The 14,700-nt window shown below is 38.4% G+C and overlaps 1 protein-coding gene across 1 annotated transcript; it reads left to right on the top strand.

Moving 5' to 3' along the window:
• The first annotated feature begins 384 nt into the window (after window positions 1-384).
• LOC143542953 (uncharacterized) lies at window positions 385-14,494 on the top strand. The gene is made up of 11 exons (XM_077035408.1): window positions 385-409; window positions 745-776; window positions 859-966; window positions 1,041-1,063; window positions 2,408-2,476; window positions 2,571-2,747; window positions 2,906-3,885; window positions 13,052-13,382; window positions 13,747-13,950; window positions 14,027-14,122; window positions 14,221-14,494. Exons 1-11 carry the CDS (start codon window positions 385-387, stop codon window positions 14,492-14,494), a joined length of 2,319 nt encoding a protein of 772 aa, XP_076891523.1.
• Window positions 14,495-14,700: the final 206 nt, after the last annotated feature.

The following is a 14,700-nucleotide window of genomic DNA, read 5'->3' as shown; positions in this document are numbered from 1 at the left end:
ACATGTTTCATCTGTTTTGACCCGTGACCCGACCCCTCCAACTTGACCCGTTTCCCGGTCCTAAACCAAACCCTCAAAAACTAAAACATAAAACGCAGGAACTATTGGTACTCCAACTACAATTTGAATTGACTTAGGTGGGCAACTGTAAAGTTTTATCAAAAAAAGATCACATGAAGCTTGCACTTTGGCAGTGAAATCATCTAATAGTTAACAGATGTAAGTAGGGTTTTTTTTTTCGTAAAGAAATTTAATAAAAAGATTTGAATGATTTTTATAATTGTTGCTTTATAAAACCTTTTTAGTTAAAATCTCATAATTTGTGATATTTTTCTAGAAAGATACGAGGAAGTAGCCAATACGCAAAAGGAAGCACACGCACACATGGGTCTACCACCACAAGGAAGAGGTCGAAATGGGAATATCGAGCCCACTAGAGGAAACTAAACGAAGACAATGAATTACCAAAGGAAGATGATTTAATGCCTTAACGGGTCAAAAAGTTAAAAGCCGGAAGTGAACTATCTTTGTTTTTAATTATTTTTTTATCTATTTTTTTTCTAGTTTTTATGATGGATCTTTGTAATATTTTCAAGTTTCTAATATATATACACTTTTATGTTATTTAATTATATATTACCATCTTGTTTTAATGCAAAAAATATTGAGTTTGAAATCAAAAAAATAGTGCAGCCCCGAAAAGCTAACAGCACTACACAGGTTTTGCACTACATGTGCATGCAGATCATGTCACTGGGAGTGGGCTGATCAAGAAGGTATAATAAAACAGACTTCACAATGTTTACTCTTTTTATCAATAACTAAATCTGAAGATCATATTTGACATGATCATTGCAGTCCAAAGTTCCCGGTGTCAAGTCTATCATTTCCAAAGCAAGCAAAGCATCAGCTGATATTCTTGTTGAAGCTGGTGACAAGATTCAGTTTGGTGATCTTTATTTGGAGGTATGAAAACATAAAAATTAAGACTTCAACTAAAATATTTACAACTAATTAATTATTATCATGTTTTACTTCAGGTTCGTGAAACACCAGGCATACAGTAGGTTGTGCTACTTATGCTACTGGTGATGGACCTGACAAATGTCAACCATAAATCTCATCTAAGGATGATAATGAAATCTAAATCCGATGGGAAAACCTGAAACCCGAAACATTTGGTACGGGTAACACCCGTCCCATTCATGAGTAACACCCGTCCCATTCGAGTTATAGATTGCTGAAAATAGAATTTCAATAGAAAAATCCATAAACGGTACGATTAGCACTTGACACCAAATATGTTTCTTTTATTTTAATAGTATTTCGACTTCCTATCATTAACTACGGTTGCATAGAAAAGGTAAAGCTTAGTTATGTTTGTCAGACCCCGCTAAAAACCGGGCGAGTTTTTAGCCGGGTATAACCGAAACCCATGGATGTACCCGATACTCAACAAATACCCCTTTGGGACGGGCTTTCATAATTGGGTCCAGGTTTGGGATTACCTAAACTCGTCCCAATTCCTACCCATTACCATTGAGTGATGAAAAGTTGCAGCATCATTGCTATTTTATTCACTTATCTTGTTTCTATACACAAAAAAAGGAAAAAAATAATACAAATGCAGAGTTTTGAACTTGAGAAGCTCTAAACAAATAACAAAGAACCTACCAACTACAATAGCAGCTAACTTTGATTTCGCTCCTAAAAGCTTGTTTTTATAGTTAGATATATATACTAGCGGGGTCTTAACGGTTTTAACACAACCCCGCCAAACCCTTTAATCCACGATCATCATCCTTAAACTGAAACATAATTGTTTCTCAATCATTCTAAACCAAATTTGAACTCCAATTACACTAATATATTCAATCAATGTGAAGCCACATACATTCATTTGGTGATCTTCATACATGTCAATTTCATTATATTTCTCTCCGTAAAAGACATTATCCATTCAAAGGTGTAAGTTTCTTTCATTCATAATTGTATTCAGGTATTCAGTTTTTGTATTCGATAATTCAAAGATTTTGTGGTATAGGGGTTAATTTCCTTAGAATAGCAGATGTGATTTTTTTTATCTCTGATAGATCCAATTATCTTTCAGGTGTTTGATTATAACTTTTATTTTCGATTTATAACATAATCATGTGATCGATAATACATGTAATCGCATTACATATTTCTAACAGAATATAATCACATTACATGTAAATACATATTTCTAAGCCCTAATTATCAATGTTGTGCATCTTTTTTTAAATAATTAGACTACTCATATTGCGATTCACTATGATCATGAACTTTTTCCAAATTTAGTTTCAATGTAATATGCAAGTTTAAGCATCAAAATTACTTTCCATGTGATTCACTGTTATATAATCAGATCATGAAATCTTTACAGATCGTTTGAGCTAATTTATATTAATCATTATCGTGCGGTTAATCATATCATGGTATTGTTAAATGATGGGTTTGTAATAATCAGATTACTCACATTTCATTATGTATTAATTAAAGATTGACAATTGTATCTACTTTTGTTTTTTTTTTTTTATTAAATTCAGAAAGCAAAAGACATGGGGAATGTTAGAGATTGGATGTATTTTCCTAGACGATTACCGGAATTTGAAGCTGGAGTTATTGAATTCCTTGATGCTTCATTTACTAAGGCAGCAAAAGGATCTCAAATCTGTTGTCCTTGAAAACAATGTAAAAACCGTTATTGGTATCGAAGAGATGAAGTATTCGATCATTTAAAAGGACACGGATTTATAGAAGACTACTATGTATGGGTTTTTCATGGAGAAAGTCCCTCACAAACAAGATTTAATGCTGGCATAAATGATGATGGTGATGGTATGCATGACAATTTTGATGAATTATTGCATGATTGGTTTAGAGACACCTTAGACGAAACAAGTACGGTACAAGAAGATTTAAATGAAAACACAAAGAAGTTGTATCAGCTGCTAGAAGATGGAAATGAAGAGTTGTTCCCAGGCTGTAAAAGTTTTTCAAAGCTATCTTGCATTGTCAGACTTCTTCTGTACAAGACCGATCACGGGCTTAGTAATATGGCATTTGATGAAATGTTACAATTTTTACAAAAGATGATTCCAGAGGCAAAACTTCCAGCTAGTTTTACTCAAGCTAAAAAAATCACAAGGGATATAGGGCTTAATTATAAGAAGATTCATGCATGTCCAAACGATTGTATGCTTTATTGGAAAGAGTATGAAGATGCTGAAGTGTGTCACATTTGCCACACCTCTAAGTGGAAACAAGTGAACGAGAAACAGAACAATTATAATAGTGAACATTATAAAACAACTTCAAGAGTTCCGACTAAAGTAGTGTGGCATTTTCCTTTAAAACCGAGGCTACAGAGACTTTTCATGTGTTCAGAAATAGCTAAACATATGAGATGGCATGATGAAGGATGCCCTAAAGATGGAAATTTACGACATCCTGTAGATGGGAAAAGCTGGAAGGAATTTGATTCTTTGTATCCTCATTTTGCAAAAGAAACAAGAAATGTGAGGTTAGGATTGTCAAGTGATGGATTTAATCCTTTTGGAACAATGAGCATTGCTCATAGCACTTGGCATGTGGTGTTGGTTAACTACAATTTGCCTCCCTGGATGTCACAAAAACCCGAATACTTTATTTTGTCTTTGTTAATTCCTGGACCCGAATCTCCAGGTAACAACATAGATATTTATTTACAACCATTAGTTGAGGAGCTTAAAGATTTGTGGGTTAATGGGTTGGAGACATATGATAAATCTAAAGATGAGACCTTTAAAATGTATGCAGCCTTAACATGGACAATTAGTGATTTTCCAGGTTACTCAATGCTGTCGGGATGGAAAACAAAGGGTAATTTTGCATGTCCATGTTGTAATCATGAGACTAGCTCACTTTACTTGAAGCATAGTAAGAAAACATGTTATATGGATCATCATAGATTTTTAAATGCTCAACATCGTTGGTGTAACATCCCGAAATTTCCAAAATGATATTAATTATATTACTTAATAATAGAGGGAAAGTTGACTCGGGTTCGGGAAATAAATAATAGAGTAGGAGTTGGTATGAGTCGGGCTAGTGTTAGATTAATTGAGATGGGTTAAATGAGAATGGGCCTTAGGTCCATGGGCTTTAAGGGATATAAATATCCCCTAAACCACCATAAAACCCTAAACCTCATCTCTTTCCATTCTAATCTCTACACATTCAAAACACACACACCATAAACGAGCAGGATCCGAGAGAGAGTAAACGTTAGTTGGTGCTAGATCGTCGTGACGAACCAAAGCAACAAGACCAGCTCGTGTTCGTAAGTTCGACTCGTTCAAGGTACGTTTACGGTTAGAAATCATTCGTATAGGTTCGGTTTGATTTGAGAAATGGTAGATCTGAGTTTGTATGGTAAAAACGAATCCAACAAAGCTAAACTTACTGAAAATGGTTATGATTTAATGGGTTAATCGATTGATAAAAAGGACCCGTAACCTATATGCCTAAATCGCACCCTCTAAACATCGATGTTAGGTCGATTTGATAGTTGGGGTTTGTAGGCGCTGGTCAGACGATTCCATGGGTACCTAAATCGAGTTATTTGGTTAAGGAACGAAGGATTTAAGAGCGAACAGAACCTGCAGACGACAACTTCGCCTGCAAGCTAAGTTCGCCTGATGAACTTCGCCTAAAGCTAAGTTCGCCTAAGGTTTAACTTCGCCTAAAGCTAAGTTCGCCTAAGGTTTAACTTCGCATAAAGCTAAGTTAGCCTATGGTTTAACTTCGCCTAAAGCTAAGTTCGCCTATAGTTTAACTTCGCCTAAAGCTAAGTTCGCCTAAGGTTTAACTTCGCCTAAAGCTAAGTTCGCTTAAGGTTTAACTTCGCCTAAAAATAAGTTCGCTTAGAAAATAAATTAAAAACCTAATGGAAAATGTGTTAAGCTAAGTTCCAAGCTGACCTGGCAGCTCGACCCCAGCCAGGGGCTCTGCCCCTTGGACCCTGCTAGTGTAACATCCGGAAATTTCAAAGGTAATATTAATTATATTACTTATTAATAGATGGGAAGTTTACTCGGGTTATCAGGAAATAAATAAAAGAAAGTTATGTTTAGTTATTTAATGTCGAGTAAGGAACGGGTCTTGGGCTTAGTTATTTTATGAACTCGGCCTGTCTCGACCCGTAGGAAGCCAACCCGAGCCTAACCAAACCCGTAGTATATAAACGAAAGTTCTTGACACTTCCACCATTTTCACCATCTTCCTTCACTTACACCCACCCAAACACTCTCATTTCTAGAGAGAGAAGCTAGAGAGAGAAAGTTCTCAAATCACAAATCCGAGTCCACAATCTTGTTCCTAATCGTTTTTGGTAAGTCCCTCTCGAGAATCATCCGTTTTCATAACCATTTTCGACCTCAAATCGAACAAAAACTCCCATTTTCGTAACTTGAGTTTTCGGGTCAAAAACCGCCTTGTTTTGGTGTCAAAATGCAAGCTTTTGTGTTTAAAAGTACTAGGAATCGATAGCCCTTTCAATCCCGAGCATTTCCATGTCAAAAACTTCGATTTTGGGTCGAAATCTGGAAAATCCGGAAAAACCCGTAGGTTTCTCCGTCGCCCAGCTTGAAGGAGTCGAATCAGTCCATTCGATCGAATGAGTCAATCGAACCAGTCCATTCGATCGAATGAGTCAATCGAACCAGTCCATTCGATCGAATAAGAAAGCAACCGAATGGTCTCCGCCTCATTCGACCGAATGAGATCCGTATTCGATCGAACGAGTATCTATCCGATCGAACGAGTTCCATGTTCGATCGAACGAGTTTTCCCAGCTGGTTCGATCGAGTGTGTGTCTAGTTCGATCGAGTGTGCCTCAGATTCGATCGAATATGTCCCTATTCGATCGAATCAAGCCAGGACCAAGTTGTTTCCAAGTTCGCCTAAGGTTTAACTTCGCCTGAAGTGAAGTTCGTTTATAAAATGAATTAAAAACCTAATGGAAAATGTGTTAAGGCAGTTATCGAAAACGAGTAGTAGTAGTTAATTTATATGTGTAAATATTATACAGTTAGCCGAGCCCAGTTAAAGAAAGGAATTACAATCAACGGAGAACGTAACCGTGTCCAGGTGAGTTTCTAGCCCCATTTATGTGTCATGTTTTCGGGGCTGTGTGCATACTCAATATGTTGTTAATACGCTTATCCTAAGAGATAAGTGTATGCCTTATGTGAATGATATGATATGTATGAATGATTGCTTGATGTTACGTGAACGATCTTCGGATATTGCACGTACTGTCAGGTTGTAACGCTATGTGTAAGGTAAGTATGATATGTATGTTTACGTGTATGAACGTGATAAAGATAATAAAAGAAAGAAATGATAATGTATGGTTGTATGGTAACGAAGAGGGAATCGAACCCTACTAATATTCGAAAACTAGGGAACCGAACCCTACTAATGTTCGAGGAAAGAGGGTACCGAGCCCTAATAATACTCGAGGAAGGAGGGTACCGAGCCCTAATAATACTCGAGGAAGGAGGGTACCGAGCCCTAATAATACTCGAGGAAGGAGGGTACCGAGCCCTAATAATACTCGAGGAAAGAGGGTACCGAGCCCTAATAATACTCGAGGAAGGAGGGTACCGAGCCCTAATAATACTCGAGGAATGTAGGGCGTAATGCTCTTTATAACATAAGATATGAAAGTAAGTTAATACAAAAGAAAGTAAGAAAGTATGAAAGTAAGAAAGTATGAAAGTATAAAAGTATGAATGAAAGGATGAATATATTGTTATGTGAATGGTATGATTATGTGATTATCTAGAACTCACTCAGCGTAGCTGACTTTTAGTATGCACGCAGGTGAGTAGAATGAGGCAGCTCGCTTGAGGGGACACATGGCACTGAACGAGAGTCTGGCATCTGAAGACTTGTGATGTGTTAACTTTAATGCTTTAATGTGAAAGACAATGAATGTTTTGAGACCAACTATGAATTATGTAATGTTTTATGAAAGTTTTACATTCCGCGTAAATGTTTTAAATAACTCTGATATTTAGAACTGTGTTTATGAGTAAATCCAACACGAAAGTAGGGTTACCGGTAACGGGGCCTTACAAGTTGGTATCAGAGCATAAGTTCGAGAGATTTAAGCATCCTACATGCTTAGACTCGAACAGAAAATGGGATTTAAGTAAGAAAGGAAAGAAGATGCCAGTTCAAGAATGCCATGTGTCGCTCAAGCAAGATCAGTAAAGGTAAGGTGTATGATTAAATGATATATGTTAATGAGAAAGGAAAGATATGAGAACGTCAGGGATAGGAATAATTGATTGTTTGATTTGACAAACTGCTTAAGTAGAACCAGCACAAATAGACTCATAAAGGGAAGTGTATAGGACACGGAAAGTAACGTGATCAGCTAATCACAACTGGCCACTGTTATTACCTGTTAGCCTTACTATCCTTGTACTAGATAGTTCCTTGAGTGATGATGTTTGTGTTTTCCCTTTTAGATTACGATGGCTGGAGCAAAAAGGTTTGTTGGTAAGGGAGGTCACACTGGACGTCCTCTGGGAATACGCGTTGTCCGAGAACCTTCTGAAGAACTAGTTACTACCACGAAAAAGGATAAAAGTGAAACTTTGCAAGGACCAAGCAGCAATGAAGGGTATCAGCTGGATCCTGTTACTCAATTTGCCATTTCTTACGCTGTAGCTGCTGCAGAGAAGAAAATTCGTACTGACAAGTCTGCCGAAAACCATGCAAGGGCCACTGAGAAGGCAGGAGGAGACGGAAAGAAGGGTGATGATTATAAGGGAGGAGCGAAAGGAACCAAAGGATCTGTAGATGTCGTGGAGTATGCGGGGAAGAAGATACTAAAGGTCGCGGGAAGGGAAACATGCAAAGTGTGCGGGAAGATGCACCTAGGAGAATGCAAGGCTGGTCCAAATCAGTGCTACCGATGTGGGAAGAAGGGACACATAACTCGTGATTGCACCGGGAACCAGAAATGTTATAAGTGTGGTAAGTCGGGTCACTTAGCTAGGGATTGTGGGGGAGCAAGAACGGTGGGGGAAAAGAAGAAAAAGAACCCAACTCCAGAACCAGAGGAAGCCGATGAGGTGGATCCACGCAAAAAGAAGGCAAGGCAAGAGGGGTTCACTGCTTGTGAAAAATGTGGGAAGAGACACCCCGGAGAGTGCAGAAAGGGATTAGGTGTTTGCTACAGGTGTGGAAGAGCAGGACATTCCTCTGGGGAATGTAATGATTACCATAGGTGTCACAACTGTGGAGGACGTGGGCACCTAGCAAGGGATTGCAAGAAGCCAAAGGAAGGACATGAAGGAGAAAAGAAGGAGAAGAAATGGGCTACCTCTGCTAAGCGGTCTGGCGAGATGGTGACAACAACTGATGAGAGGAAGGCCAAAGTTGGGAACAAGGATGCATGTAAGACGTGTGGGCAAGTGCACCTGGGAGAATGTAAGACTGGGACAGACAGGTGCTATCGGTGTGGAAAGAGTGGGCATTATTCTCGAGAATGCCCTGATCGTCCAAAGTGCTTCAAATGCGGAAAAGCTGACCACATGGCTAGGGATTGCAAGGAATCAGGGGCGGTAGGTGCGAAAGGATGAAGACTTTGGGAAACTGCAGAGAGGAACACCTGATGAAGGAATAATTGCTCATGCAATGGTTCTATTAAATTACATTTGCTTAAGAACTTGTTTTGTGTTAAGGTTTAAAACTTATGTTTATCTGTGGTGTGTAATTATTTTGAGTTTGGTTAAGAATGATTATCATGTTATGGTGAAATGTTGATTTAGACAATAGTGTTAAAAGTACTAATCGAAACCCTTAGAAGGATGAGATGAGTCTTGGTGCATCGAGGGTCTCATGGACAAGCTACCTTAAATAGCTAAAACACATGACCACCATTCGATGGCTGTAAAGTCGGAAGTAGGAAGGGTAACTCAGAAAGCGAAGGCAATTCTATAAAACGTGTAAATGTAAGAAGTTTTCCTTTTATAGGGAATAAGTTAGGTTTCGGGGACGAAACCTCTTTAAGGAGGGAAGACTTGTAACATCCGGAAATTTCAAAGGTAATATTAATTATATTACTTATTAATAGATGGGAAGTTTACTCGGGTTATCAGGAAATAAATAAAAGAAAGTTATGTTTAGTTATTTAATGTCGAGTAAGGAACGGGTCTTGGGCTTAGTTATTTTATGAACTCGGCCTGTCTCGACCCGTAGGAAGCCAACCCGAGCCTAACCAAACCCGTAGTATATAAACGAAAGTTCTTGACACTTCCACCATTTTCACCATCTTCCTTCACTTACACCCACCCAAACACTCTCATTTCTAGAGAGAGAAGCTAGAGAGAGAAAGTTCTCAAATCACAAATCCGAGTCCACAATCTTGTTCCTAATCGTTTTTGGTAAGTCCCTCTCGAGAATCATCCGTTTTCATAACCATTTTCGACCTCAAATCGAACAAAAACTCCCATTTTCGTAACTTGAGTTTTCGGGTCAAAAACCGCCTTGTTTTGGTGTCAAAATGCAAGCTTTTGTGTTTAAAAGTACTAGGAATCGATAGCCCTTTCAATCCCGAGCATTTCCATGTCAAAAACTTCGATTTTGGGTCGAAATCTGGAAAATCCGGAAAAACCCGTAGGTTTCTCCGTCGCCCAGCTTGAAGGAGTCGAATCAGTCCATTCGATCGAATGAGTCAATCGAACCAGTCCATTCGATCGAATGAGTCAATCGAACCAGTCCATTCGATCGAATAAGAAAGCAACCGAATGGTCTCCGCCTCATTCGACCGAATGAGATCCGTATTCGATCGAACGAGTATCTATCCGATCGAACGAGTTCCATGTTCGATCGAACGAGTTTTCCCAGCTGGTTCGATCGAGTGTGTGTCTAGTTCGATCGAGTGTGCCTCAGATTCGATCGAATATGTCCCTATTCGATCGAATCAAGCCAGGACCAAGTTGTTTCCAAGTTCGCCTAAGGTTTAACTTCGCCTGAAGTGAAGTTCGTTTATAAAATGAATTAAAAACCTAATGGAAAATGTGTTAAGGCAGTTATCGAAAACGAGTAGTAGTAGTTAATTTATATGTGTAAATATTATACAGTTAGCCGAGCCCAGTTAAAGAAAGGAATTACAATCAACGGAGAACGTAACCGTGTCCAGGTGAGTTTCTAGCCCCATTTATGTGTCATGTTTTCGGGGCTGTGTGCATACTCAATATGTTGTTAATACGCTTATCCTAAGAGATAAGTGTATGCCTTATGTGAATGATATGATATGTATGAATGATTGCTTGATGTTACGTGAACGATCTTCGGATATTGCACGTACTGTCAGGTTGTAACGCTATGTGTAAGGTAAGTATGATATGTATGTTTACGTGTATGAACGTGATAAAGATAATAAAAGAAAGAAATGATAATGTATGGTTGTATGGTAACGAAGAGGGAATCGAACCCTACTAATATTCGAAAACTAGGGAACCGAACCCTACTAATGTTCGAGGAAAGAGGGTACCGAGCCCTAATAATACTCGAGGAAGGAGGGTACCGAGCCCTAATAATACTCGAGGAAGGAGGGTACCGAGCCCTAATAATACTCGAGGAAGGAGGGTACCGAGCCCTAATAATACTCGAGGAAAGAGGGTACCGAGCCCTAATAATACTCGAGGAAGGAGGGTACCGAGCCCTAATAATACTCGAGGAATGTAGGGCGTAATGCTCTTTATAACATAAGATATGAAAGTAAGTTAATACAAAAGAAAGTAAGAAAGTATGAAAGTAAGAAAGTATGAAAGTATAAAAGTATGAATGAAAGGATGAATATATTGTTATGTGAATGGTATGATTATGTGATTATCTAGAACTCACTCAGCGTAGCTGACTTTTAGTATGCACGCAGGTGAGTAGAATGAGGCAGCTCGCTTGAGGGGACACATGGCACTGAACGAGAGTCTGGCATCTGAAGACTTGTGATGTGTTAACTTTAATGCTTTAATGTGAAAGACAATGAATGTTTTGAGACCAACTATGAATTATGTAATGTTTTATGAAAGTTTTACATTCCGCGTAAATGTTTTAAATAACTCTGATATTTAGAACTGTGTTTATGAGTAAATCCAACACGAAAGTAGGGTTACCGGTAACGGGGCCTTACAGCTAGGGGCTGCCGCCCCTAGACCCCGCTGCCAGGGGCGCTGCCCCCGGACCCCCGTTCGTTGTGGGTAGTAGTTAAGACTGGAAAGATGATATGAGTAGTGATAGTTGTTTGATACGTGTACTTGTTATACATTCAGCCGTGCACAGCTGAAGAAAGGGATTACGATTAACGGTGAACGTAACCGTGTTCAGGTGAGTTTCTAGCCCCATTCCTTGTTATGTTTTCGGGGCTGTGTGCATACTCGATGTGTTGTTAATACATTTATCCTAAGTGATAAGTGTATGTCATATGTGATATGTGTGATAGATAAGAATGATTGTTTGTCGGTACGCGAACGATCTTCGGATATTGCGCGTACTGTCAGGTTAAAAATAAATGTACGAATATTATATGTCGAAGATGTATGAATATTTCAAATGAATACTTATCGGGGCGTGAACGATCTTCGGATATTGCACGTAACGTCAAGGGGTATGGTTGTTAAATGAATGAGGTAAGGAATGCCTAGAGTGTTCTTATGTTATAATGTAAGTATGTGTATATAGGTACACGAATGGCATGTGAGTTCTACGTTCGACATAGTAAGTTAGGATGGCAAATCCCTCTAGCTTCTGTCGGACATAGACTCGGCTGGTGATGGCGTAGTTAAGGACTGCGAGCCTTATACGTGAAGTAGATGATATATGTAAACGTAGATAAGGACTGCGAACCTTATACGTAATGTAGATAGGCGTCAGCATAGGAAAGGACTGTGAACCTTATACGTGCTGTATTTGTAGCATAGGGGAGGACTGCGAACCTCGTACGTGCTATGAATTAGGTTGCAACATAGGGAAGGACTGCGAACCTTGTACGTGTTGTGGATGTATTTCAGCATAGGAAAGGACTGTGAACCTTATACGTGCTGATTTTGTAGCATAGGGGAGGACTGCGAACCTCGTACGTGCTATGAATTAGGTTGCAACATAGGGAAGGACTGTGAACCTTGTACGTGTTGTGGATGTACTATAGTATAGGGAAGGACCGCGATCCTTGTACGTACCATAAATTGTGAACATAGGTAAGGACTGCGAACCTTGTACGTGTTCACGACCTTGAGTACAGGTATAGACGGTGAACTATGAACGTACTCTCGGTAGACTGAGGTTAGTGATTGTAGATATGTATGTATGTATGGTAGCAAGTATGTATGTAGAACAGAAGGGTAACTAGTGAAGTATGGATATGTATCTACAAATATGTATGTATGTGTATGTATTGTATGGCGTTCGATTAACTAGAACTCACTCAGCGTAGCTGACTTTTAGTATGCACGCAGGTGAGCTGATTATAGAGTTAGCATGAAGATGACACACGGCATGGATTGAACGGCTGGCATCTGAAGAAAGAAGTAAAGATGTTTTAAATATAAAGTTTTGTGTTATGGTATCAAAGAAAAGATTTAATGTTTTGTAACAAATGATTGATGTTTTATATTCCGCGAAAAGTTTTAATAAACTCTGATTTGAAAAACTGTGTTTATGAGTAAATCCGACGCTAAAGTAGGGTCACCGGGTTCGGGGCCTTACAGTTGGCGACGTAATAAGAGTGCTTTCAATGGGAAAAATGAGAATAGGCTTTCTCCAAACCCTCTATCAGGTGTTGAAGCTTTGAGTGAGTTGTCTAGTGTTACAAATATATTTGGAGAGACACAAAAGAAGAAAAATGATAGCACTTGCCCATGGAAGAAAAGGTCAATATTTTTTGACTTGCCATACTGGCAATTCAATAAATGTCGGCATAATCTTGATGTGATGCATATTGAAAAAAATATATGTGATAATATAGTAGGGACTTTGTTGGATATTAGTGGCAAGTCAAAAGATCACCCAAAAGCCCGATTTGACCTTTTAGATCTCAAAATCAAAGAAAAGTTACAACCAAAACTTTCTGATGACGGTAAGCATGTTATCATGGAGAAGGCATGTTTTTCGATGTTCTCAAAGGAGAAAGTTAATTTTTGCCGTGTTCTGAAAGAAACAAAATTACCTTACGCGTGTGCGTCTAATATTGCACGTTGTGTTCATTCTTCAGAAAAAAAATTTTCGGGTTACAAGAGTCATGATGCTCACATCTTTTTGCATTACTTGCTCCAAGTTGCTGTTAGAAAATCATTACCAAAGCATGTTGTTATCCCTTTAATTAGGTTGGGGTGTCTTTTTTCGAAGCTTGTGTAGCAAGGTCATTAAGCCTGAAGACCTTGACAAATTACAGTTAGAAATTACACAAACGTTGTGTGAATTTGAGAAAATATTCCCGCCAGCCTTTTTTGACATAATGGTGCATTTACCTATCCACTTAGTAAATGAAGTTAGGCTTGGAGGACCTGTTCAATATAGATGGATGTTTTTTATGGAGAGATACTTGTGCAAGTTAAAGTCATATGTACGGAACAAGAGCCGACCTGAGGGATCCATAGCAGAAGGCTATTTAATTGAAGAATGCTTGAATTTTTGCTCACATTATATGCATGGAGTAAATTGCAGACTTAATAAGGTTGTAGAAGATAACGATGGTTTTAAAGGAGAAAACAAATCGAATGAACCAATGTTCGTGAATGGTGGCCATCCTTTAGGAGGTAAAAAACGAAGACAAGGCAAAGTTACATCTTTCAATGTTCATTTAATTGAACAAGCGCATCGTTATGCCTTATTCAATTCTGATTGTGAACAAGTCAACGATTATATCAAGTAAGTGACAATTTCCTTCAGATTATGTGTCATTATTAATCTCATATTCATGTAATATTTTGTCTAAATGATGCAGTGAGCATGAAGCTTATATTGAAAATCAACCCCGACAAAGTCGATGGGCACGAGCACAGAACCATAGTCATGAGTTCGCCGGCTGGTTCGAAACAAAGTAATACATAATGATGTTCCGGATCATATTTATTGGCTTGCTAAGGGTCCTAGTCCTACTTATAAAACATACTATGGGTATTATGCCAATGGATATAGGTTTCATACCAAATCACGAGATTCCAAATGTATAACTCAAAATAGCGGTGTTTCACTTACAACTTTAACTCCTAGCTTTGCAAGTTCTCGGGACAAAAATCTAACCGTTGGGAATGTTGACTACTATGGTAGAATTTTGGACGTAATTGAACTTGATTATTGGTCAAAGTTTAGAGTTGTATTGTTTCGTTGTGAGTGGTACCAACGTGAGAAAGATGATTATGGTTTAACATGCATTAATTTGAAACTGAAGGTCAATTCTACGCCTCTTTGAACACATACGAGAGCAAAATTGTAAGTACAACTGACCCCTAACTTGAAACTGATTCGTGTTAGAGCTAAATTAATTCTTAAAGGTATACATGCTATGCGTTTAATTTGTGTTTGTGAGCATTGTATGCTTGAAATTGTTAATTCTTGTATGACGAATTGGGTTTTATGAAATTTCCATTAATTGTATTCCAAATGTGTTTATGGTTT

This window comes from Bidens hawaiensis, unplaced genomic scaffold, assembly GCF_021521415.1.
Source record: "Bidens hawaiensis isolate Kalapana, Puna unplaced genomic scaffold, B.hawaiensis_p1.1 tig00013006_1, whole genome shotgun sequence".
Taxonomy (NCBI): Eukaryota; Viridiplantae; Streptophyta; class Magnoliopsida; order Asterales; family Asteraceae; genus Bidens; species Bidens hawaiensis.
The sequence above is the reverse complement of the archived record's forward strand: the minus strand, read 5'-3'. Positions and strand labels throughout refer to the sequence as shown.